This window comes from Ovis aries, chromosome 22 (genome assembly GCF_016772045.2).
Source record: "Ovis aries strain OAR_USU_Benz2616 breed Rambouillet chromosome 22, ARS-UI_Ramb_v3.0, whole genome shotgun sequence".
Taxonomy (NCBI): Eukaryota; Metazoa; Chordata; class Mammalia; order Artiodactyla; family Bovidae; genus Ovis; species Ovis aries.
In genome coordinates, this window is record NC_056075.1 from 9,175,206 (window position 1) to 9,202,985 (window position 27,780).

The window sequence follows — 27,780 nt, forward strand, 5'->3', positions numbered from 1 at the left end:
CCCTGAATATTCATTGGGCGAACTGATGCTGAAGTTGAAGCTTCAATACTTTGGCCACCTGATGCAGAGCTGATTCGTCGGAAAGCACCCTGATGCTGGGAAAGACTGAGGGCAAGAGGAGAAGGGGGCAGCAGAGGAAGAGATGGTTAGACAGTATCACTGACTCAGTGGACATGAGTTTGGGCAAACTCCGGGAGATAGTGATGGACAGGGAAGCCTGGCATGCTGCAATCGATGAGGTCACAAAGAGTTGGACATGACTGAGCTACTTAACAACTGAGGAATGGATAAAGAGGATGTGGTACATACATACAATGGACTATTACTCAGCCATAAAAAGGAATAAAACAATGACAACTGCAGCAATACAGACCTAGAGATTATCATGCTGAATGAAGTATTTCAGACAGAAAAATATCACATGATATCACTTATACATGGAATCTGCAACAGAAACCGACTGACAGAACATAGAAAACAAGCTTAAGGATCCCAAAAGGGAAACGTGTGGGAGAGATGAAAGAGCCTGGGGTTAACTACACTACTCTACAAAAAATTAAGTGACGTAAGAACTGAGAGTAAGGACTAGCAGTTAGGGTGAGAGTCAAACGAAATGGACAGAATACTCAGAGCTAGTCACTTCCTTTTCTGTGACACAAAAGGTTCTAATACCTGGTTTTTCTCTCTTCTGTTGTATTTGTTTTGGGCATTTGGGAAATCTTTTTTAACATTTTATTAATTATGAAGCCCTAAAAATGGATGAAGGAGAAGGCAATGGCACCCCACTCCAGTACTCTTGCCTGGAAAATCCCATGGACCAAGGAGCCTGGTAGGCTGCAGTCCATGGGGTTGCTAAGAGTTGGACAGGACTGAGTGACTTCACTTTCACTTTTCACTTTCATGCATTGGAGAAAGAAATGGCAACCCACTCCAGTGTTCTTGCCTGGAGAATCCCAGGGATGGCGGAGCCTGGTGGGCTGTGGCCTATGGGGTCGCACAGAGTCGGACACGACTGAAGCGACTTAGCAGCAGCAAAATGGATGAAGACACAAACAATCATACTCTTTCAGATTCTCACCTTTTATGGATAAGTATAATTTATGAAAAAAAATTGTAAAAAAGTTTAACAAAAAACTGGACACATTTTCTACCACCATCAACACTAACACAAAATAAGGCAGATTTCTGATACCTGGCAGCTATGGTCAGTGTCCAATCCGTCCCAGAGACTCATAAACTGAGCTTTCATCATGGCTGTAGCTTCATGGTCAGAACTGGAACGGTTTCGTAGAAAGGAGTCTAGAAGAAAAAAAACGTTAACCTTAGAAATTAACAATATTTATTCTTTCAGTTCAGTTCAGTTGCTCAGTCGTGTCTGACTCTTTGCAACCCCATGAATCGCAGCCCGTCAGGCCTCCCTGTCCATCACCAACTCCCGGAGTTCACTCAGACTCACATCCATCAAGTCAATGATGCCATCCAGCCATCTCATCCTCTGTCGTCCCCTTCTCCTCCTGCCCCCAATCCCTCCCAGCATCAGGGTCTTTTCCAATGAATCAACTCTTTGCATGAGGTGGCCAAAGTATTGGAGTTTCAGCTTCAGCATCAGTCCTTCCAATGAACACCCAGGACTGATCTCCATTAGGATGGACCGGCTGGATCGCCTTGCAGTCCAAGGGACTCTCAAGAGTATTCTCCAAAAGAAAAAAAAAAGAGTATTCTCCAACACCACAGTTCAAAAGCATCAATTCTTTGGCACTCAGCTTTTTTTATAGTCCAACTCTCACATCCATACATGACCACTGGAAAAACCATAGCCTTGACTAGACGGACCTTTGTTGGCAAAGTAAGGTCTCTGCTTTTGAATATGCTATCTAGGTTGGTCATAACTTTCCTTCCAAGGAGTAAGCGTCTTTTAATTTCATGGCTACAATCATCATCTGCAGTGATTTTGGAGCCCCCCCAAAAATAAAGTCTGACACTGTTTCCCCATCTATTTCTATTATATAATCTCAAATCATTAATCAAACCCTGGGTTTGGTAATGAGTTTTTACATATATAACACCATAAGCACAATCCATCCAAGAAAAAAGTTTAAGTTGGATTTTATTCAAAATGAACTTCCTGTTCTGGGGAGGACATGGTTTAACAGAAGACAAGCTTGAGAAAAGGAAAAAAATATTTATAAAACAGATTTGACAAAAGACTTGTATCCAAAATATACGAAGGACTCTTAAAATTCAACAAGAAAGCAACCCAGTTAAAAAATGAGCAAAAGATATGGATAAAGATCTTACCAAAGAAGACACACAGATGGCAAATAAGCATATGAAAAGATGTAGCCAGGAGTTTGGGACAGAGGAGTTTGAGAGGGATAAACATGTAGAACACTGGGGATTTTCAGGGTGGTGAAAGTATTCTGTCTGATATTGGGAAGATACATGATATTTTTTTTTTCAGACGATGGAACCTGGACTTCAGTTATTAATAATAATAATGGTTCATTAATTATAACAAATACATCACACTAACACAAAATATTCATAATAGGGAAACTGTCTGCTCAACTTTAAATTTGCTGCTGCTGCTGCTAAGCCGCTTCAGTCGTGTCCAACTCTGTGCGACCCCATAGACGGCAGCCCACCAGGCTCCCCCATCTCTGGGACTCTCCAGGCAAGAACACTGGAGTGAGTTGCCATTTCCTTCTCCAATGCATGAAAGTGAAAAGTGAAAGTGAAGTAGCTCAGTCATGTCTGACTCTTAGAGACCCCACGGACTGCAGCCTACCAGGCTCCTTGGTCCATGGGATTTTCCAGGCAAGAGTACTGGAGAGTGTTGCCATTGCCTTCTCCGCTTTAAACTTGAAACTGTTCTAAAAAATAATCTTTTAATTTAAAAAAAAAAGTGTTAATATCCAAGATTTTAAGAAGGAGAGAAAAAGATGCCCAAAAGGATGTACACTCACAGAAAGTATAGGCATGAAAAAAATTCTGCTCATCACTACAGGGAGTTAAGCAAGCTTGTTCTTTTATGCCTGGGCTCTGGAGGGAAATATGTAGCCCCTGAAAAATTAAAAAACCAAGATCACAGGGGCGCTCTGTCAGGTTTGAAGTCTAAATTCGAACCATCTTTCAGTCTAAGAACACCCATATTAAGAAATCAGATCTTAAAAGCTCTAAGTGGAAGACACAAAACAACTCTGGATCATTTTAGGCAACACAGAATTCTCATACAAAACCAAGTCATGAGCAACCTAAAGTGAGAAATGGCACATGGAAACAAACTACTGTGAAAGAGTTCACAATATAAAGGATAAGTAGAATTTCAAACAGAACAATCCAAAAAACTGTATTATAATAGCATGCTCTAAATTCTGAAGACATAAAAGGGACTGAAATTCTAACAGAAAAACAAGCTACAGTGAAAAGAGCTAAATCTGAAAAATTAATAGAACTTCTAAAGTTCACTTTTAATAGAATACAAACCCAATGGTTATGAGACTAAATATAGCCAAGCAAAGAAATGTTTTTTATAAGTTACCCAATGACTGATATCACTTTATGCATCAAAAAATTTTAATATATTGCCGAGTAAATTATAATACTAAAAGAAGAGCAAACTTAGGGCTTTCCTGGTGGCTCAGTAGGAAAGAATTCGCCTGTCAATACAGGAGACGTGGGCTCGACCCACACGCCGTGGAGTAGCCAAGCCCGTGTGCCCCAGCTGCTGAGCCTGTGCTCTAGAGGCTGGCAGCTGCGACCACTGAGGACAGGCGCCACACCTCCTGAAGCCCCCGCGCCCTAGAGCCCGTGTTCCACAACAACTGAAGCCACCACAATGAGAAGCCTGCACACACGATTAGAGAACAGCCTCTGCCTCGCTGCAGTTAAAGAGAAGCCCATGCAGCAAGGAAGACCCAGCACAGCCAAAAATCAATCAATAAAATTATTTCTTAAAAAAGAGGAAACAATTCTGCCAGTTAAACTATAACATGCTATCCCAATTTCAGATATTAAAATATAAAAAACTATAAGTAGTGTGTTTTAGAACTGATGAGATATGGTAGAGACCTAGATGCTAAAACTATGGAAATGACTCAAAGTTAAGAGTTGAAGAAGTGTGTGTGTACACACACATATATTATATATATATATATATATATATAAATAGAAATCTTATAATTTGAATAGCAAGTAGACAGAAAGCATAGATTAAATTACAAAGAAATATTGGGTCATAAGCAGATTTCTCAAAAGCAACAAGAAGATTGACAGACAGTGGACTTCTAACTTTAAACTACTGAAAGGAAATATAATTCTGTTATCATTTAAAAATAAAAACACAGAATGAACACATTTCACACAAAGAAAGAAGCTGCTGTACTCACAATCTCTGCTGAAAGAATTTTGACTTCAGAAACAAGGAAATTAAACCCAGAAAAGGCAGGTTCAAGAAGTAATAGTGAACAAAAAAAGTGGCAAAGTAGATCTCTAAACAAGTAATGCCAATATAAAAATAACAACTCATATCAAAGTAATAAGTAAGAGAAACTGTTGTCAGAAACATGTAAGAGAAGAGAGGAGTGATTCGTATTCAAGAGTCCTGAGAGCCCTGTCTTATTTGGTAAGAGGGGAGAAATAATTAGCTTAGACTTTTAAGATGAGTAGCTATGCTAAGGGTCTTCTCTGGCGGCTCATGGTAAAGAATCTGCCTGCGATGCAGGAGACCCGGGTTTGATCCCTGGGATAGGACGATCCCCTGGAGAAGGGGAAAGCTACAACAACAGGGAAAAGGGAATAAAAAGAAATAGCACAAAAGTCCACTAGATTGGTAAATAAAAGGCACACAGTTAAGTGGTAAAAATAAATCTGTCAGCTATCGAAATAAAAGCAAACTGACCCTATTCCTTATTAAAGAGTCTCATTTTGAATTTTAAAAAAATCTAGCAATATGTTCTCTTATGCAAAATTTAAAGCAAAAATCCCCCAAAAAAAGAATAAATTGGTAAGATACACAAGGCAAACATGTAACCAAAATACTTCTATCTATACCTATCTTTCTCTATGTATAATTCTATACAGCTTATTATATTACATATAATAGTAAAATTAATTCAAAGCCAGTTTTAACTAATGTAGCTTTATTTAACTTAGTGTAACAAAAATGTAGATGATCCACAGAATGTTAAATAGAGAAAAGTTCACTAATATAAAAGTCGTGACAGAGACAGATGATCTATTTACGTTGACAGTCCATATGGCAAGGAATTAAACTAGATTCTTACTTCACATTATATATTTTAAAAACAAGAGCATTTAAGGAGGTAGTGAGGGATTTGTAAACCAGATACACAGAATATAAATCATAAAAGAAAAAGACTCACAAATGAAACTACATTTAATTTAAATATTCATAAAAGAAGCTACCATAAAGTGGACAAGCCAGTCTAGAAAATATTTGTAATCATATTAAAACATTATCAAAGAATTACTAAGAAAAGCGCAAATAATCCCAAGGAACAACTGGCAATTTACAAGCAAGGAAACCTAAATCGCTAATCAACTTGCTAAAAGGTGCACAAATGTACTAGGAGGCGGCAACCACAAAACAATGAGATGATTCTTGCTCTTTATTGACATAAATCAACGTTACGGCCTGAAAAAGAGAAGTTTTGGGGAGGAGTATGTAAGGAAACAAACTATCTACTGATGAGAGTGAAAATGGGTACAACTGCTTTGAAGAACTGGTGTAACACAGTAGTTAACACTAGTGATCCTAATGAAGTTGAAGATGGACACATCCCACAATCAAGTTGGTGGTCACCTTCTGGGTGCCTACCCTGAACAAACATATAAGCGGAAGGAAACATGTACACGCAAGCCCGCTGCACACTCTTTAGAGACACCGCATACCTATTTCATCTATAAAGATGATGGAAGGCTGTAGCTTTATGGCAAGGGAGAAAACCGCAGCAGCCAGTTTCTGAGATTCTCCGTACCACTTATCCGTCAGTGTGGAAGGCTGAAGGTTAATAAATCGACAGCCCGCTTCTTTGGCTGTGGCCTTGGCAATCAGTGTTTTGCCGCAGCCTGGAGGCCCATAGAGAAGCACACCTGGAAATTAACACATTGTTTTATTATCTCCTTTAAGAGAATGAGATTTGCTAGTTTATGGGATAATCAACGTAATATTACTTCTGTTCATACTAAAATGCTTCATAATATTCACTTCTATTTTTATTAATCTTTTCTAATAGTAGAAAGGAAGGTGCCACATCCTAAGTTTGTGTCAGTGATGACATCTACTTGGGGTTACAGCACCCTCGTGCTTCCTCCTTTCATCAAACAGTCCAGTTCAGGAGAACGATCTTCGTCTTCCACTAAGCTGGTCCCTGGTGCCAAAAAAGGTTGGGGACTGCTGCTTTAGATCACATAATAAGGAAATACCTATGTAACTTAGAAAAATTTGGAACCACCCTTAGTTTCAGATGATGCATTTAGATAAAAACCAGATTTACATAAGGCTGTTAAAGTTACCCCTCATAATTTGGCATCTGCTATGCTAATTGGGATTTTAAACCAAGCCCAATTGGTTAAGTCACCCAATTACCTAGCCTAAAAGAAACATCACTGATGAGAAAATTTCCTACATTCATTAGCATTGTGAAACTGAGACATAAAAACTCACAAAAGTTCATTCTTCACACTATAAACAATCTGCAAGAAGGTAGCGAAGAACTTAATAATCCAATTTCTACCTTACTCTTTTGATCTGGGCACAGATAAATCATTTGAAATTTTCTTTGGGGAAAACTTTCTCTTAATCACAATAAACTAAATGCATTTTGTTAGGGAGAAAAGAGCAGTTTTGCTGTTTCAGAAAATAAAATAAATACATAAAAAACAGATTTGTTGTTTTAGTTAATGAAAAAGTATGTGATTTTCGATAACTGTCATCCTCTATTGACCAGAAACAAAACTTTGCTACTTCATAAAAATGTACAGCTATTTGTTTCAATTTAATGCACTTTTTGATACAGCTGTAAAATTAGTTAAGATTATAAACTACAATTTATACATGTTATTTTGATATTTTTAAAGATCCTACTCTTTTGAGAAATGTATTTATCTAATAATTTGATTTGATAATAAAGAGAAGCTTCTACTAGATGGCAATAAACAAGCTACACTACAGAATTTATATCTGAAAGCCACAGCAACACATCTCTATAGATCTCACTGTCAATTATCAAGAAAGCTACATTTGAATCACCATCAATAAACCTTAAACATGATCAATATGTGAATGATTTATAACAGAAGTACTGCATTTAAGGATGCATTTATAAATACTGTCGACTCTTGAGTTACAAGGCTTCTGCAGTTATTACTAACTAGGAATAAGAAAATATTCCCCTTAAAAATGAGTAACATTTAATTCCTTAATTTCTAGTTCATCCATTCACTATTCCTTCTAAAAAAACAAAAACAAACCAAAAAAACTATTGTAATCTAAAAGTAAATAGAAATACCAAAAGGGGGAAAAAAAAAATCACTAGTATAGTGAAAAAACAAAAAGAAGTCTTATCTTCTTTTTGACAAAGACCCATATTTTTACTTTGAATCTTTTTTATCATTGATTTCCCTAATTTCATTTTCTTGTAATAAATATGAATTTGAAATAAAGGGATTATTTTGACATGTAATATCTATACAGGGGAAAAATTCTCTAAATTTGGAAAGCTGAAGAATGAGCAATTATCTTAAAATTATTATTTATAAAACCATTCACTGGATCTCAGCAATCTCTTGAAAATCCAACTTCAAAAACGTCAGTTCTATAAAGGCAGAAAGTTTCCGTGTTCTCCAGACTTTTAATGTTTTCACAAATATAAACTTTTAATATACCTTTTGGAGGCTGTAGAAGCCTGGAATTTTCAAACAAATGCTTCTTTTTGATAGGTAAGATGACTGTGTCTTTCAGATCTGTAATGACATCATCCAAACCTGCTATATCACTCCAAGTAACCTGGTAAAAGGTAAAGTCAGCATGAAATTTTACCACTAATGTATATTCACTGAAGTAAAAAAACAAACAAAAAAAATCCCAAATGATAAGACTTGATTATACCTAAATAATAAGTTTAAAATGATCTGTTAATGTAAGCATTCTTAAGCAATACTCAAATTATTAAACTACTGTGAGCGGCAAAAAGCAATTTAATAGTCAGCTGCTGCTGCTCCTGCCGCTGCTGCTAAGTCGCTTCAGTCGTGTCCGACTCTGTGCGACCCCGTAGCCGGCAGCCCACCAGGCTCTGCCGTCCCTGGGATTCTCCAGGCAAGAACACTACCTATTATTTAAAAAAAAAAAGAAAACCTAGGTCTGGCAGGGATCTAATAAGCTGAAGTCATTCTGTTAAGAGGTAGCTGAGATTGAGAGCTAGCTGAGAGAGAGAATTTAGCACTAGCTAATAGGAAGAGCTCACCAGGAGTGTGCCTAATTCAGACATGATGCCGTCAAACATAATAGGAAGGAGTTTAGAAATAAGGCCTACACCCACCAAACTGGGCTTCCGAACTTTATTGATCAAAACGAAACTGTGTCAAAATTTCTATATTTATAAAGATTAACAGGGGATATATGTGTTCAAAATAGATACAGCTTGTGTATTTTAAAGCCTTCTGACTCAGCTTTAAAAAAAAAAATTGGAGGGAGTAGGGGGAGGGCAGTCAATAAACTAACTAAAAAACAAACAAAAACAACTTAGATTTCATTTAGAAGAGTAAAGGGGCTGGAAGTGGAGCTGGTCAAAAGCAATGTTTACAACAGATTTATTTATTCTCCATCATAAAGAAAAAAGGGAAAAATCATAGCCAGAACTGAAAAAAATAATCATTTTTATTGTAACTAATTTTCACTTATTTTCATTGTAACAAAGGATCCTCATTTCAAATGGAGGATTAATTCTGGACGGGCATGTATGTCTCTGTGAACAAAGATACTAATAGACATTGTACATTTTTATTTCCTAAATTTGGAGATAAGGGTATCATATTTCATTCTATTTATTTATACCTATGTTATAAAATATTCACCTAGAATTTCAGAATTTATAAATTACATTAATCTGATGCTCAAAATAATCCTTTAGAAGTAAGAAGAGCAGATATTACACTGTCCCTGGATTACATATGAGGAAACTGAAACTCAAAAGAGGAAATAAATTTCCCAAGGGCATAAATGGAAAAACTGGGATTCAGAATCTTGTGCTATAATACTTTAGATCATAAAAATTTAGATTTCAACTCCAAGTCAAACATCAACTTACAGCAGTAATTTTACATGCCACAAAGATGAATCTATAAAAGTGCAAGTTTAACTAAACAAATGTGTGCTGAAAAGGTTCCTACAAGTGGGCCTGAGACTATTACCCTTAGAGAGGGTAATAGCTGCATGCGCAGCTAGCCCTTCTTTCAGGAGCTTCCTCCATTCTCCAGATAAGAACAGCTTGCTGTGTCTAAACTGTGTAAACAATATGTTTATGGTGGACACCTATTTTCCTTATGAGAGTCTAGAATTTTGATACATGTTAGGGAAATGGGACCAATCCCAGTTAAAACTCTGGGCCCTAAGTCTCTAATGAGCTTCTTTCATGGAAAGCATTTGATATGTGTTCTCACAACCTTCTGATGAAAGAATTAAGTGCATTCTGTGTGACTTCATTGGGAGAACTCCTGGGAGTTTGTCTGATTTCCTACAGACTTCACTACATGTCCCCTCTGTCTTTGCTGATTTTGTCTTATATCCTTTTGCTGTAGTATCTTATTCATAAATATGACTGCACTGAATTCTGTGATTCCTCCTAGAGAATCATTAAACCTAGTCATGGTCTTTGGGACTCTTGATAGAAAACGTTAGACAAAAAAAAAATAAGATTAAGGATACATACATGCATGTTAAGAGGGTCTACTAGATGAGCAGCAATACTCATTTCATATTCTGAAAGCTTCACATTTTTCACACCAATTTGTTTCATTAATTTTTCTGCCTAGAAAGAAAAAACAAGCAATCTCCTTTAGTTTGATATTTAGACACTAGCACTTCAAAACATGTATCTGTGAAGTCTACAGAGCAATGAATAGACATGCAAGATTTTCCAGATATTCTACACCAACTGATTTCATCCTTCCCCACTGTTAAGTCCTTCGGTTAAAAAAAAAAAAAGACCCGAAAGTCAACTCTACAGAAACCAGGGCAATTTAAATCAGCTCCTGGGAAATGAGAAAATAGAGCACATGACTGAAGAAATAGAATGCACAGCCTCTCAGTGCTGCAGTGAGACTCTAAGGTCCAATCAGATTTCTCTTTCCTAGGAAGATTACAACGACAGATGCAGATGAAGCCTTAAGACGAAAGATCAAGGAGTGCAGGGTATTAAGAACTGGACAAATGAAGTTTCCTTCCTTAAATTTGTAGAGTATCTGAAAACAGGTGTCTAACTTTCCTGAAATTACCTATATATCTACAACAGGTGTTCTGACCTACCTAATTTCAGATTGTCCTCTGATGCCACCCTTTTTATTTAAAGTCAATTCTTGAGGCTAGGCAACCAGACAATAAAAGTAATTTTGAATTAGGAGTATGCTTGCACATTTGGAGAAGGGAATGGCAACCCACTCCAGTATTCTTGTCTGGAAAATTTCAGGGACAGAGCCGCCTGGCAGGCTACAGTCCATGGAGCCTCGAAGAGTCCCACAAGACGGAGCGACTAACACTTTCACTTTCACATATTTTCAGAGCTGGGCAAAACCAGCCTTAAATTGTAAGCTCTAGTAAAGCAACACAGCTTTCAATTAAAATAAGGATACGGATAAACATTTACTGAATGTGCCATACGTCATGCCAAAATACTCTAGATGGATTAACTCACTGAATTCTCAGAGAGATCCTATGAGGTAGGTACAATTTTTCCCCAAAACAGAAAAAGCAACTGAAGCTCAGGTCAGACTAAGTTATCTGTCTTAGTTTAAGTTAGCAAATGGAACAGACAACATGTGAGTCCAGGCAGTCCCAACTTGAGCCTATATTCTAACCGTCACATATATTATTTTGGTTTCCTCAATTACATGATTAGTTTGTAGCCACAAGAGACAACATATTCACATTTCAATTAAGTGAATCTTTTTAGAAATGAAGGTGCCCTGATAAATCATTTACTTAGATTTTTGCTGTTACATTTTCCTAGAACACTTCTGATTATATATAATCTTGCTATTTGTCAGCAATATTGCTACTCTTAAAAATATTCATATCACATGGCATGATTATAGGTTAGCTACAGGATTAGGATGTGTGTTGATCATATCATAGTATTATGGCATTTTCTAAAAAGTGCTATGAACCACATCATTTTTCCTCATTAGCCACCCTCTATAAATCTACTGTATTAATGGATAAAGCAGCCTTTTCCAGATTCTTCTCTTTCTTACAAATAACTTCTCTTTCACTGATTTCAAATGCATCGGCTGTAAAAGGTATCCTATTTTCTGCACCTATAACCTATTTTAGAGCATTTAACTCTTCTTTTTCACTGTACTTCTATAAATGAGAAGCCATCCCACACGTGTTCTTTTTAGGCCATGCTCTGAAACAGTGGTTCTCAATCAGGGGTGACTTTGTATCCCCAGGGGACATTTAGCAATGTCTGAAAATACCTTTGGTTATCACAACTTCGATGCTAATATTTCATTAAAAATTTTCACATTCATCTTAAAGTTTTGGAATTGTCGATATGCTACCCTCACAGAAAGGTTTGGTGTTTCCTCTTTTCCTACTCTCTAGAAAAGTTCATATAAAATTGTTATTATTGTTTCTTACATCTTGCTAGAATTTGCCAGTAGAATTCTATGAGCTTGCAGTTTTCTTTATGGAAATATTTTTTCCAATATTGATGTATTTCATAGTTATGGAAGTATTATGGAAGTATTATTCTAATTCCTAAGTCAGCTATGGTAATTCACAATTTTCTAAGTTTGTCTATGTCATTTAGGTTTTCAAATTGACTGATACAATTATTAACTGCCACTTTTTTCTTGATTGGTCTTATAGAAGTGTCCATTTAATCAGTCTTTTCAAATAGCCAACTTCTGGTAGTACTGAGTTTTTCTATTATATATCCATTTTCTATATTTCTATTCACTCTCTCATTATTCTACATTTTACTAATTCATCCTATCTTTATTATCTCCATTTGTTCACTATCCATGGGTTTACTTTGTTAAAACCATTTTCCTCAGCCCAGACTGGGTACTTACTTTATCAATTGTCTACCTTCTCTCTAATAAAAATACTCAAGAGCAGCAATTCCCCGTGCTGTGCTAGCTGCGCAGTCGTGTCCAACACTTTGCGACTCCGGGGACGGTAGCCTGCCAGTCTCCTGTCCACGGCATTCTCCAGGCCTAATACTGGAGTGGGTTGCCATGACCTTTCCCAGGATATCTTTCCATCCCAGGGATCGAACACAGGTCTCCCACATTGCAGGTAAATTCTTTACTGACTGAGGCACCAGGGAAGCCCAAGAATACTGGAGTGGGTAGCCTACCCCTTCTCCAGGGGATAGTCCTGACCTAGTAATGGAACCTGGTCTCCTTCATTACAGCCAGATTCTTTACCAGCTGAGTTACCAGGGAAGCCCCAAATTCTCCCTAAATACTACCTAGTATTTTAAGTTTAATTAAATTACAATATCATTTCTATGTGTTCTTTTATCTAAGAGTTATTTAGAAATGTTCCCTACTCTCCAAACTTATTGGATATATCTAATGATCCTGGGATTTCTTTGGAAGGAATGATGCTAAAGCTGAAGCTCCAGTACTTTGGCCACCTCATGCGAAGAGTTGACTCATTGGGAAAGACTCTGATGCTGGGAGGGATTGGGGGCAGGAGGAGAAGGGGACGACAGAGGATGAGATGGCTGGATGGCATCACAGACTCGATGGACGTGAGTCTGAGTGAACTCCGGGAGTTGGTGATGGACAGGGAGGCCTGGTGTGCTGCGATTCACGGGGTCGCAAAGAGTCGGACACGACTGAGCGACTGAACTGAACTGAATGATCACCCTGTACTGCAGTAGAGCCAGTGTGTGCGTGTGCTTTGTCGCTCAGTCGTGTCTGACTCTTTGCGCCCTCATGGACTGTAACCCGCCAGGCTCCGCTGTCCATGGAATTTTCCAGGCAAGAATACTTAAGTGGCTTGCCATTTCCTACTCCAGGGGATCTTCCTGACCCCAGGATTGAACCCATGTCTCCTGTGTCTCTTGCACTGCAGGCAGATTCTTTACCCACTGAGCCATCAGGGGAACCCCTGTAATAAATATGCTACCAGTAAAATGAAACTTCAGATTTTGCTTTATAAACCGGCATTTGGTTTAATGTCACAAATCTTATATGCATGCTTGGGAGATGCACTCAACATTTGTTTTGGGTACAATGTACAACATACAGGTACAGATAAAGCTTATTATTTGTTTAAATCTACATTCTCTAAAAATGTTTCATCTACCAATTACTGAAAGAAATGTTTAAAACCTTCTACCACGCTGATGAATATGTTATTTCTCTCTGTAATTCTATATATTTTTGCTTTATGTATTTTAATGCTACATTAATAGATGCACATAATATAGAAATGTTATATTTCTTGGTGAATTGAATTTTTAATCATCCTGTAGTGAACCTCATTTTCTCTATTAATATTTTTACCTTAAAGTTAATTTTTGTTCAACCAGCTTTCTTGATGCTTTATGTGCATGTTTGAACTTATGTTAAATACAACTTAAATTTCCTTTTCTAAACCATAACTACAGCTTTGTCTTTAGTTACATACATACAGTCTTTGGGGGTCAAAGAATATCATCTTTGAGGCTTTGAAAGGAATATCATCTCTGAGGCTCTCTATATCTTTGATTGGTACTATGCTTTGTACTCTGACCTCCTCTGGATCATAAAAACAGAAGCTCAAATTTTGTAGGTTTCGCAAATTCCACCAACTGTAAAAGTTAGCCATCAAACTCAATTTACCTTTCTGAATTTTTGCTTTACGTTTTTTATCTGCATATTTTACTCTCTTGCAAGCTCATGAATGCCTTTATATCATTTAGAATATGTAGATTGTTTAGTTATTTTCATCAGGAAGGTCAGTCCAGGTACTTACCATACTGACCTATTCATTCTCCACTTGGTGTGCACCATCTTCCTATCCCCAAAATGAAGGTTTACTCTTCAGTCTATTATTTATATTATATAACATGTCCTTTAGAGACCTCCCAGTCACTAGTATCTATTGTAGTGACATATTACATAGGCTTTCAACAGATATTTGAATGTATAAATCCTAATGGTTGAAGGAGCAAAGTGGAAAAGTGATTTGGTAAAAAAAAAAAAAAACCCTCAAATTTTACTGTGGGAAATTCTTAAAGAGATGGGAATAACATATCACCTTACCTGCCTCCTGAGAAACCTGTACATAGATCAAGAAGCAACAGCTATAACCAGAACTGGAAAAATGGACTGGTTCAGAATTGGGAAAGCAATAAGACAAGGCTGTATTGTCACCCTGCTTACTTAATTTATATGCAGAGTACATCATGTGAAATGTCGGGCTGGATGAATCACAAGCTGAAATCAAGACTGCCAGAAGAAATAACAACATCATATATGCAGATGGTACTATTCTAATGGCAGAAAGCCAAGAGGAACTAAAGAGCTTCTTGATGAGGGTGAAAGAGGAAAGTGAAAAAGATGGCTTTAAACTCAACATTAAAAAAACTAAGATCATGACATCCAGTCCCATCACTTTGTGGCAAATAGAAGGGCAAAAAGTGGAACCAGTGACAGATTTTCTTTTCTTGGGCTCCAAAATCACTATGGATGGTGACTGCAGTGATGAAATTAAGACACCTGCTCCTCGGAAGGAAAGCTATGACAAACCTAGACAGTGTATTAAGAAGCAGAGACATCACTTTGCTGACAAAGATCCGTATGTATAGTCAAAGGTGTGGTTTTTCCAGTAGTCATGTACAGATGTAAGAATTGGACTCTAAAGAAGACTGAGAGCTAAAGAATTGATGCTTTCAAACTGTGGTGCTTGAGAAGACTGTTGAGAATCCCTTGGACAGCAAGGATATCAAACCAGTTAACCCTAAAGGAAATCAACCCTGAATATTCATTGGAAGGACTATGCTGAAGTTCCAATACTATGGTCACCTGATGCAAAGAGCCGCCTCACTGAAAAAGATCCTGATGCTGGGAAAGATCACAGGTAAAAGAAGAGGGCGGGAGAGGATGAGACAGAGAGCATCACTAACTCAATGGACATGAATCTGAATAAACTCTAGAAAGACAGTGAAGCCATGGGCTACAGTCCATGGGGTCACAAAGAGTAGGACACAACTTAGGGACTCAGCAGCCACACACCAGTGGCCCTGGGGCCTACCCTATCTTACCAAGACTTGCTGCCCCAATGAGTCCAATTCCTTAAGGGCATCTGATAAGCAATCTCCAAAGACTGTTGGGATTCTCTGGTTGCTCAGACAATAAAGAATCTGCCTGCAATGTGGGAGACCTGGGTTCAGTCCCTGGGTTGGGAAGATCCCCTGGAGAAAGGAATAGCTACCCATTCCAGTATTCTTGCTGGAGAATTCCAAGGACAGAGGAGCCTGGCAGGCTACACAGTCCATGGGGTTGCAAAGAGTCAGGCACAACTGAGCAACTTTCACTTTCTTTTTGGCTTCCCTGGTGGTTCAGTTGGTAAAGAGTCTGCCTGCGAGGTGGGAGACCTGGATTCGGTCCCTGGTTCAGGAAGATTCTTTGGAACAGGAAATGGCAACTACTCCAGTATTCTTGCCTGGAGAATCCCATGGACAGAGGATTCTTGTGTAGTCCAACGGATCACAAAGAGTTGGACATGACTGAGTGACTAACACAAAGACTGATCCTTCCCCTGCCATTTAGACCTACAATTTCAACAGCTCCATGAATATTTTCCCTTGGATTCCTACCACCAACACAATCTCAATATGCCCAAATCAAGCGTCATCTTCTCAAGTACTTACCCCATCTATAGATTCTAAAACTCTATAAAAGACACCATGAATCTGAGGATTCCAGACCAATCTCAGATTCACCTGTAAGATGAACCTTTTCTCGTCATCACAAACTGCTTCGAACATTTACCTACTTTGCCCATCCCACTTCTTTGGTCACTCCTTTATTCTAGGTCTTTGCCAGCATTACTTGTCTATAAGCAACATGTCTTGGTTCTAGTTTCCTTTGTCAGTGACATATTTGCACTTGCCAAGGGCATTTGCCTTCTGTCCCTGAGAGGACTGAATCCTGTGCTGCCATAGCTGTTGACCTTCGACATGCCCTGAAGGGAATCTAGGGTTGAGAATGAGGCACTTTGTGCTCCAGAGAAACTGCTGGAACAGGTCTTCAGACAGTTACTTTCAGGAACTGATATCTTCTTGGGCTCCACAATCACTGCAGACGCTGACTGCAGCCATGAAATTAAGACACTTGCTCCTTTGAAGAAAAGCTATGACCAATCTAGAAAGCATATTAAAAAGCAGAGACATTACTTTGCCAACAAAGGTCTGTCTAGTCAAAGCTTTGGTTTTTCCAGTTGTCATGTATGGATGTGAGAATTGGACCATGAAGAAAGCTGAGGTGCCGAAGAATTGATGCTTTTGAACTGTGGTGTTGGAGAAGACTCTTGCGAGTCCCTTGGACTCCAAGAAGATCAAACCAGTCAATCCCAAAGGAAATCAGTCCTGAATATTCATTGGCAGGACTGATGCTGAAGCTGAAGCTCCAATACTTTGGCCATCTGATGCGAAGAACTGACTCCTTGGAAAAGACCCTGATGCTGGGAAAGATTCAAGGCAGGAGAAGAGGATGAAAGAGGATGAGATGGTTGGATGGCATCACCAACTCGATGGACATGAGTTTGAGCAAGCTCCAGGAGTTGGTGATGGACAGGGAAGCCTGGTGTGCTGCAGTCCATGGGGTCACAAAGAGTCCAACACAACTGAGCAACTGAACTGACCTGAACTGATCTTCGGATCTCCTCATATTTAGAAAAGCACTAAGTAAGTCCCCTCATGGTGACATCACCTCCTTGGAACCAGTAGCAAAATCTTTTTGTACAAAAAGTGCTTGATTGCATGAACACTCCTTCACCAAAATCATGTATATTGACCTACCTTGCCTGACCCCTTTATAAACAGCAGTTTCTCAGAGGTATCTGAGGTGTTGTCTCCCAGGCTGCAGTCTTCATTTTGTCCCAAATAAAACTTAACTAGCAACTCTCATGTCGTGCATCTTTTAAGCTGACAGTTATAGCAACTGATGAAAATACCCAGAGTGGACTTCCTTCCTTTGCCTGAACTCTCTGAGAAATGGAGCCTTGGTACCAGAAGTGGCTCCCTGTACCCATCCACCTCCCCAGGTAAATAAGACATATTTCCTGTCCCCTTAACAAAATCAACTCCATTCCTCATAACTTCTTTAATAGAAAATCACATCACACTTTCCTTAAGCAATCATGAACTAACTGTCCTTTATATTAGTATTCTGTAGATTGGCAAACATAAATACCAATGATCATTTCTAAAAACAACTGCTTTCTTATAGAGGACATCTCAGGATGGCACTGAACATTATTTATTAATAGTCCAAAATCTCTACTTTCTTTGTAAGAGAAAGTTAGTGTTCAGTAATTAATATTTCTGAATCTTATTTTTTTTCATAAAACAAAATTGTATATAACTGAAGGATCCTTCCTGGGACTAGTTAATTGCCTTTATAAAAAAAGAGAAAAGAATGAAATTCCAGTGTTCCAAATCAACTTGTTACACATCTATATAAACCCACAGTGTCCTGGCAAACAACATGCTTTCATCTTCTGTCTCATCTTAGAGCTAGAATCCTGATTCATTTCAGCAGAAACTCCACAGGCAACAGGAAAGACTGTGGCATTAAAATATTCATTTACACTTTTGCGGCAGTTCAACAGTAGTTCTGGGAAAGCTTGCAAACCATACACGGTTGAAAGCATCATAAGTGGGTGCTAAGACTCAAATGGGAAAAAGGAAAAAGAGAGAAAAAGTAGAAAGAAAAACCTCTGGGGAGAGCCAGAGGTATTTAAATGAACCATAAGAATGACAACCATATTTAAACCCCCTTTTTTAAAAAGGGGATTTTTCTTTTTTGACTTAAAATATTTCACTCTAAACAGATTTATGCCAGCTGTCAATGAAAAAAATGTCACTAATACACTGTGAACATCTTTTGCAATGTATATCCATGCCCTTTTTCTTTTTCACATGGTGAACTTCAACCTAGCAATTATTACAACAAATGTTATAGTCTAAAGCTCAAAAAATTTTTAGCAATTTTGAAACTGAATTGCATACAAACCAAATAAAATTTACATTATAACAAGCATTTCCACCTAGGACTGTGGGGACACTTGAGCCTTCCGCATTGATCTCAGGGCCTTTTCACCAGGTGCTTTTCTAAGTCATCCAGGTTATCTTTACCCTCACTTTCAGTCTCCTTTTTAGGCTCTGGTTCTGTCTCTGGTATTTCCTGTGCTGATGTGGTTGTGGGAGCAGCTACAAATGCAGGGGTCATAACACATGCAGTAGTGGCGGCTACAGCCTTCTCCGTTCTGAATCTTTATTTTATTTGGAAATGACCTAGCTATTCAATAACTTCCATCGCAATAGTTTAGCACAACCTATCAACTCCTGTGACCAGCAGAAAACCTTTCTGTAAGATAAGTGCTTGATTGCATGAACTCCCCCTTCACCAAAATCATGAACACTGACCTTGCCCCCACCACTTTGGAGCAGTTTCTCAGAGCTATCTGAGGTGCTGTCTGCTGGCCTGTAGTCCTCATTCTGCCCCCAATAAAATTTAACTCATAACTCTTATAGTAAATCTTTTTCAAGTTGACACTGATTCCAATCCCTGTTATATGCTACAGTAAGATGAATTATTCATAAAACATTGCTGTAAACATCACCTAAAATCTTTAATATACGATGGAGAAAAAGAATAGTCTCTTTAGCAAGTGGTGTTGAGAAAGTTGGACAGTTGCATGTAGATCAATCAAGTTAGAAAAGATGCTCACACCATACAGAAAATAAACTTAAAATGGCTTGAAGACCTAAATACAAGACATGATACCATAAAACACCTAGAAGAAAGCCTAGGCAAAACATTCTCTGACATAAATAATAGCAGTGTTTTCTAAGGAAATAAATGGGACCTAGTCAAACTTATAAGTGTTTCCTTGATACCTCAGTTGGTAAACAATCTCCCTGCAATATAGGAGACCCCGGTTTGATTTCTGGGTCGGGAAGGTCCACTGGAGAAGGGATAGTCTACCCACTCTAGTATTCTTGGGCTTCCCTTGTGGTTCAGCTGGTAAAGATTCCGCCTGCAATGCAGGAAACCTGGGTTTGATCCCTGGGTTGGGAAGATACCCTGGAGAAGGGAACGGCTATCCACTCCAGTATTCTGGCCTGGAGAATTCTATGGACTACATAGTCCGTGGGGTTGCAAAGAGTCGAACACAACTTCTACAGTCAAGCTTTTGCACACCAAAGGAAACCATAAACAAAATGAAAAGACAACTTATAGACTGGGAGAAAATATTTGCAAACAATGCTACTGACAAGGGCCTAATTTCTAAAATATACAAAAAGCGTATGTGATTCAGTAACAACAAAAACAAAACAACTCAATCCAAAAATAGGCAGAAGTCCTAAACAGACATTTCTTCAAAGACATACAGATGGCCAATAAGCAGATGAAAGGACATTCAACACTGCTAATTATTAAAGAAATGCAAATCAAAACTACAATGAGGTTATCACTTCACACCAGTCAGAATGGTCATCATCTAAAAAGTCTACAAATAGTAAATGTTGGAGAGGGTATGGAGAAAAGGGGACCTTCCAACACTGTTGGTGGCAATGTAAACTGGTGCAACCACTACGGAGGACAGCATGGAGGTTCCTTAAAAAACTGAGAAATATCATAGGATCCAGCAAGCCCAGTTCTGGGGATATATCAGGAGAAAACTATGATTCAAAGAGGTACATGCACCCCAACGTTCACAGCAGCACTATTTACAACAGCCTGGAGGCAACCTACAAGAACTGGAAGCACCTATAAGTCCACGGACAGATGAATGCATAGAGAAGACGGGTGAAGTACATATTAACAATGGAATACTACTCAGCCATAAAGAAAAATGAAATAATGCCATTTGCAGCAACATGGATGGACCCAGAGATTATGGTAGTAAGTGAAATAAATCAAACAGAGAAAGACAAATATCATATGATATCACTTATATGCGGCATCTAAAATATGATACAAATGAACTTATTTACAAAACAGGAACATTTCACATGTCACACAAAGTAAAATGTATACCGTTACTGAAGATAAAATATTTTGTTTAGTGTGTTGAAAAATTTTACCTAGATCCCTTCATTTATAAGCTGAAAAATTATTCTAAGTAGGATATTCATTAAAAATACTGTAATATTTTTATTCTTCACTTTTTCTCCTAAGTTGCCTACACAGTTGAAAAGGATTTAACAAAAAATACCTTTTTAGGAATAATGAAATTAAATATTATATAAAAACATATCCACATGGGTCTTATAGAATTTGTCATTAATTTATAATTCTACTATATCCTTAGTTTTATGAAAAAGTATTTGTTAGCTACAAGAAAAATGATCCTCAAACATTTCAATCATACCTGTTTCTGGGCTTCTACTTTTTGCTTTCTGGTTGGATCAATTGCATCTACCATCCATTTAATTGTAAAGTATGTTACTGCACCAAATATTGTCAAACGGAAAATTAAACCAACAACTTCATTCCGACTCAAGGGACGAGAAAAGGTTTCAGCATGTACCATCTTGATTGTTAACCTTAAAAAACAAATAGAAATGTCAGTAGATAACAACTAGATTCATTAAAATTGGGAGACTGATAGGTAGCATAAACTAAACAAGAAAAACTGACTTTTAGTCAAAGCCAACATTACCTACCTTGTAAGTGTTTTAGTTAAGGAGAAATGGATTTTTAAATGTTAAGTAAACAAACACATTTTAAGCTCCTCTTGCAAACAAGCTTATTTATTAAATTTTTAAAGAAACTTTCCTAAAAGTTCATATAATTTTAAGCACAGAATAATTCTATTGAAAAATGCAGTAAATGTCTTAAAGTATTTACTCTTTTAAAGAACTTTTAAGTAACTATTTCAGGGAGTCTAGATAAATAATGACTATAATACTTACACAACTGAAAAAAGGCAGCCAAACAATGAAATACTTTACTAATGTAATGGTATACGAGGTAATTTCTGAGTAAAATTCAAACTGTGAACTGACTTATTGTTCCCTCATACTTACTTTTAAAGGTTTCCAAAGCCTGCTAAAATTTATACATGCCATTTCTCAATTCACAAGTGAGATGAAATTGTTGGAGCCATCTCACTATTTCCAACAACCTAGCTATGTAAGAAACAAGCAGAATCTTCAAAATATTTGAGCCACAAAAATACAGCTCTCACCCAAGATAAAGAGGAAAAAAGGAGGCAACATGCCTATTTTTACACATATACCTAAGCAGTTACATCAACCACAGCTTGGCCTACAGGAGGCATGCACACTTATGTCAAAGGCAATGACCATCCAATAAAATAAGCTTTAGGGATGATGTGACTATCACGTTTTGAGAGAGAATCTTGGCTTCAAATAACGCCATTATACTCTCTCCACAAGGCGTGTGCTGAGTACTATGTGATTTGGGGGGGTGGGGAATGTATATTTTGCATTCGTGTGAAAAGGAATAATCCAAAATCTGTACTCAGAACAACAGGTGAAAACTGGGTTCTTCATAGGCTAATTTACGGTCATTCCAGCTCTAGAATTATTGTTTCTATTCTCACTAGTACTATTTAGTTAAAGATTTTCTTCAGTCATTCCAACAGAATTGGTGTCAGACTACTGAACAATTTCCAAAAAAAAAAACTCAAGGATTCCAACCTTCTGCATCACTAGGAGACATTCACTTCACAACAAGACATTATTTAATTTAAACTTAACAACTGGGTTTAAATTAAATAACTGAAAAACCTTTATTTTGGATAAAGACATTTTGGCCTAGGGATATTAAATGACTCAATTCATACAATAAAGCACTTATCAAGCATGTGTATATATTACCTACTGTATTTTGAGTATACAATAATAGCTAAGACACAATTACTTTACTCCAGGAATGCACAGTCCATTATTATCTTATTAAAAACTAAGCTAGAATAATCAACCCCCTCTCCAACAACAACAACAAAAAGAAGCTAAAGAGAAGCCATATAGTTAAAATCTCTTATGAAACAAATCAAAGTGTGCTTTCTATCATCAGCATGGATTTCTAAAATGGGTTAACAATACACTCCTTCTTATAGTAAGTGGAAAAACTGTCTTCCCTAGTCTTTATTCCAACACAGTAAATTTGAAAATTCAGTTGGAACATGGGATATCATTATGTGGGAGCATTATTCACAAATGAAAATAAAACAACAGGCAAAATTAAGATTTATTAGCTTAAACTGCTGCTGCTGATGCTAAGTCACTTCAGTCGTGTCTGGCTCTGTATGACCCCATAGACGGCAGCCCACCAGGCTCCCCAGTCTCTGGGATTCTCCAGGCAAGAATACTAGAGTGGGTTGCCATTTCCTTCTCCAATGCATGAAAGTGAAAAGTGAAAGTGAAATCGCTCAGTTGTGTTGGACTCCTAGCGACCCCATGGACTGCAACCCACCAGGCTCCTCCGCCCACGGGATTTTGCAGGCAAGAGTACTGGAGTGGGGTGCCATTGCTTTCTCCTTCGCCTTCTAGCGATATTCAAATAAAATGTTCTCAAAAGTTTGAGTTAGCAGTGATAAAACTGCCATCTACTGGATGGTCACTGAAATACATGAACTAGGACTACTATCAGTATACCCCAGTCAACGAGGTAACAATTTTTAAACCTATCAATCAGAAAAACCAAGACAAAGCCTTTGCTAACCATATATTTTCCTATAATTAAACTATTAACTGCAATAGAGTACTCTGGACCTAGTCACTTCTTAAAGGGATCCTTCTTCTAAAGTGACCTCAAAATCCTGAAATGAAAGTGAAACTTCTACTTGTAGGTTTCAACTGTGTATTTGATTATACACTCATCTAACATTCATATGACACTGATATGCCTGCAATGTAACAATACCATTACAGCAGAATATATAATAAAAGTTGCACATGCGTACAACACTATGGGCTGTATTTCAATTCTGTATGAACAATAGGATCAATACACAAATATACACATAAACACGGATGATGCCATGTACAACTAAGATATATGGAAAAACACCGTAATTCAGAGTTATTTGTTAGGCAAATATAACAACATATAGCTTCATTATAAAGAATTCTCCATTTCAGGGTAGTAAACTTAAAAATCGTACCACCTCCTCAATAAGCAGTTTACTGGCAGGTTAAGGTACAAGAGTATTCATGCTACAGCATTTCTCTAATTCACTGCAGTGTTTTACAAAGTTTTTCTCAACCCCAGAAGTCCCAATTTCGCAGACATCAAGGCCCTATGAACACTGCCTGTGACAAAGAAAGCCTGCCAACATTCACATACAGGACGGATTATTAACAGCACCATCTTCCGCGAAAGCGTGCCCAGGCCTGAAGAACCACCTCCACTTTTGCACTAGGTGCCTGTGCGACAATCAGACCCGGTTCGTTCTGGCCGCCTTTCCCTAGGACCCCAGTTCTGAGGTCGCCCGGAACGATCCTCAAGCCACCGCAGCGACCAGGCTGCCTAGAGATTCCCTGGAAAGGGCCTACGTCTTGGGGGCAGCGCTAACGGAGACTTAAGGGCCTAGGCCGGGCCGGGAGCCAATGCGAAGCCCGGGATGCCCTTGGAGGTTAATCCGGTGGATAGGAAGGGCTGCGGGAAGCAGAGGGGCGACAATGAGGTGGGGCGTGAAAGGACGGCGAGGCGACCCGAGATTGGCGTCCCAGCTCCGCGCAGGTCCCTGAAGGAGCTCAGCGGGACCCATCGCCCGGCCTACGAAGCCCCGCGGGAACCCGCTACTCACCTCCTGGGTTGAAACAGCGGCCGCAGGAGCCCTTACCAGCCTTGCACAGGAAGGAAACGCCGCCTGGGAAAGAACACTTCCGGCCGGAGTAGCGGTCCGCCCCCTCGGACGGAGCATGCGCCGCCGTGCCGAATGCTTGAGGGGGCGTGTTTCCGGCTTATAGAAGTGGTGGGGGGATTCGGCGGGTGCGAGGTCCCTTACCAGATGTGTAACCTGCTGTCCGCTGAAGCGAACCTCTGAGTTTAGTTGAGTATCAGAGATAGAACTGGGGCAGGCGCTTGTCACGTAAAGTCCCTGCCCTGCTCACAGCTCCTGTCGCAACACTGACAAATCCGGGAGCCTTCTTGAGAGTGCAAAGAAATGCTCAGTATTCTGAGTATTCAAAGAAGTTCTTTTTCGACTTCTACTTGACCCTTACCTCGGCCCTTCACCGTCCCGCTGGCTCCCAAGCCCCGGTGCAAACCCACACGCTGCTGTTCTGTCCTTTAGCCAAAGCTCTAACGCGCATGGCCAACCCCCACCCCTCACCATCTGTCTTTCAGTTTTAGGGTGAGCTCACCCACCTCCCCCTCGTCTGCGCAGACAAACACCTGGGGGTGGCGCCTTAAAATCTTGCTGCGAAAGGATTCTGTAGCCTACCCGGGCAGGCCTGATAGCAGGGACTAAATAGGGCATCTGTAACAGGTTTTGCATTTCGGTGACTTCCCTTTTTCTTTTCCCCTTCCCCTTTCCAGAATGAGACGTGGTGAAAAAAGGTCCCCCAGGGAGCAAATCTGAAAGCCGGCTCCTCCAGAACACAGACTACAGGGGGCGAGAGGACTTTAGACACTGGTCCCCAGGTATACCAGCATCACTTCCTTCAGACTGAGGTGTTGAGACTAAGAAGGAATGGAACAGTTCCTCTTACTAACCTCCTTGGAAGGCAGTTTGTGCCTCTCTAGACAGCATCCTTGATGGCTAAAATTCAACAGCCTGATTGTTGAATCTAGTGAATGCAAGCTTGTGATATTGTGAGGATAATAGCTACAATTTACTGAATGTCTACTTATTGGCAGGCATATTGTCAGGCAATATGTTTCTATGGGAGCCTCTGGAAGGCTACAGTCCAAGGGGTCGCAAAGAATCCGAAAGGACTGAACTCAGAGAGAGAGATTTCTATGCTTCACACCCATAACCTAAATTCCTCAAAATCCTCAATCCTCTAAAATAGCCATTATTTTATTTATTATTTATAGATGAGCATATTTTAAAGCTTAGATAAACTTTCCTAAGTTCATGCACCTAATGACTGACAAAATTTCATTGGGACCTAGATCTGATTCAAATCCTACACTTTACATTCTCTCTTTGAAGTAGTAATTTAATATCAGTTAAATTTTAAAATCAAGGTGAACGAGGTAAGACCATGGCATGATGAAATCTTAATTAAGACTTTAAAGAGTAACGAAGGGATGACAGGAATATAATGAATATTTTAAAACTATGATTGAATTTATTGATGAATCAGTGGGGGCCTTAGAATCTAATACTGTAAGTGGTCCATGCTTTACATCGATGCCTTTTTGCATGTATTTTTGTTTACAACCATAAATAAATTCTTTAAAAAAAGATATGAAGCTGAGTTCGGAAGTGCTAGACTGATTATTTAGAGAGGGTAATAAGACTCGGAGAACTACAGAATTGGTTATGAGACCAGGATAATAGTTACCAAAAAACACAAGCCATGTGTTCAGCAGTCTTGGAAGAGATTCTCCACTGGATCCCTGGGATTATCCTCAGTGTGAGTCATTGCTTGGGATGCTCATAGGAGAGTTCCTTGACAGAGCTAAAAGGTAGACGTTATCGAAGGAAAGAACTTTAGGTTTTGTGGCCCGTGAGGATAATCATACCCATTGGTGAGGAAAATGAGCTGAGACATTCAAGGTGGTGATAGATTTCCATCATCCAGTGAATGAAACTGGGTCAACTAAGACCCCCACTTGCCTTGCTTTAATAACCAGGATAACCAGCCTACCCAGTTTGTCTGACATTAAGGGGGTTTTCTAGGACATAGAACTTTAAATGCTGGAAATACAGGGAAAGTCTCAAGCAAACCATGAGGAGCTGGTCACCCTACTAGGGACATCTAAATGAAATCTAGAACCAGGTGGAGGTATCAGTGTGGCTGCATCTAGACTCAAGTCATCTGCTTAATATCTGGGGTACGGTTGCACAGGAAAGGTAATTGTTGGATAAGTTAATTAAGGCTGACTGTAAAGACTCTAGTCGCTTCAGTTGAGTCCAGTTCTTTGCGAACCCCTGGACTGTAGCCTGCCAGGCTTCTCTGTCCATGGGTTTCCCCAGGCAAGAATACTGGAGTGGGTTGCCATTCCCTTCTCCAGGGGATCTTCCCAACCCAGGGATCGAACCCCGGTCTCCTGCATCACAGGCGGATTACCACTGAGCCACCTGGGAAGTGTCAAGAGTCTACATGCCCCAAATAAATATTGCTGCTCATGCCTTTTTCCAGTGGTCTTACTATAAACTGAGTACCTACATCTCTCCTTTTTTGGATCTGATTTTCATTTAGCAAATCCTTAGGAAGCCTTCTATGTCTGGGACCTAAGACATCAAATTACTGCCTTCCCTTAAACCATGCACATTCATTTCCAGCAATCACTAAATCAGCTATATTCTTCCAGAATAGAGCTGAGTGAACATATGCTTTTCATCCCAGGATAGCTTTATATAATCCCTGGCAGCACAAAGCACCATATTTGGCCCTCAGTAGGGGCTCAATAAATAATTCACTATGTGTAATATTAATCAGGAAATTATAACAACAGATTTTTGGTAGACCTTCTGAGTCTTCCCTCTGTGATTGTCAGAATCAAGATATTAAAAATAGTTATTAAATTTACTGCAAAAAGTTTTTGTTTATTTTTATCTTTTGTGATTAGTTATTAATATTTTCTATTTCTTTGTTTTAGTTTTGAAAAGTTATACTTTTCTAAGAATTTCTCCATTTCTTCCAGGTTGTCCATTTTATTGGCATATACTTGCTGGTAGTAGTCTCATGATCCTTTGTATTTCTGCATCATCTATTGTAACTTTTCCTTTTTAATTTTATTGATTGAGTCTTCTCCATTTGTTCTTGATAAGTCTGGCTGATGTTTTGTCAATTTTGTGTATCTTCTCAAAGAAACAGCCTTTAGTTTTATTTATCTTTGCTATTATCTCCTTCATTTCTTTTTCACTTATTTCTTCTATGATCTCTATGATTTCTTTGCATCTATTAACTTTGGGGGATTTTTGTTCTTTTTCTAGTTGCTTTACGTGTAAGGTTAGGTTGTATATGTGATGTTTCTCTTGTTTGTTGAGGTAGGCTTGTGTTGCTATAAACTTCCCTCTTAGCTCGCATCCCATAGGTTTTGAGCTGTCATATTTTCATTGTCATTTATTTCTAGGTATATTTGAGGTATATTTTTATTTCCTCTTTGATGTCTTCAGTGGTCTCTTGGTTATTCAGAAACATATTGTTTAGCCTTCAT

General features: G+C 38.7%; 1 protein-coding gene and 1 long non-coding RNA gene across 4 annotated transcripts in view; one reads left to right on the forward strand and one right to left on the reverse strand.

Moving 5' to 3' along the window:
- ATAD1 (ATPase family AAA domain containing 1) overlaps window positions 1-24,297 on the reverse strand; it is a 39,824-nt gene extending 15,527 nt beyond the window's left edge. The window contains exons 1-6 of one of the 2 annotated variants that reach the window (XM_004020011.4): window positions 24,251-24,297; window positions 20,843-21,017; window positions 9,951-10,049; window positions 7,909-8,029; window positions 5,914-6,114; window positions 1,193-1,299 (exon numbers count right to left, since the gene is read on the reverse strand). In XM_004020011.4, coding sequence (XP_004020060.1) covers window positions 1,193-1,299; window positions 5,914-6,114; window positions 7,909-8,029; window positions 9,951-10,049; window positions 20,843-21,004 — 690 coding nt within the window. In that variant the 5' untranslated portion in view covers window positions 21,005-21,017; window positions 24,251-24,297. Of the gene's footprint in view, window positions 1-1,192; window positions 1,300-5,913; window positions 6,115-7,908; window positions 8,030-9,950; window positions 10,050-20,842; window positions 21,018-23,787 lie in introns of both variants that reach the window. The other variant, XM_042238675.1, reaches the window with a different exon arrangement.
- A 59-nt stretch (window positions 24,298-24,356) lies between these two features.
- LOC105604214 (uncharacterized) overlaps window positions 24,357-27,780 on the forward strand; it is a 35,212-nt gene continuing 31,788 nt past the window's right edge. For both annotated transcript variants that reach the window (XR_009598093.1, XR_001023627.5), the window contains exons 1-2: window positions 24,357-24,495; window positions 24,985-25,089. This is a non-coding gene — a long non-coding RNA (uncharacterized LOC105604214). The remainder of the gene's footprint in view (window positions 24,496-24,984; window positions 25,090-27,780) is intronic.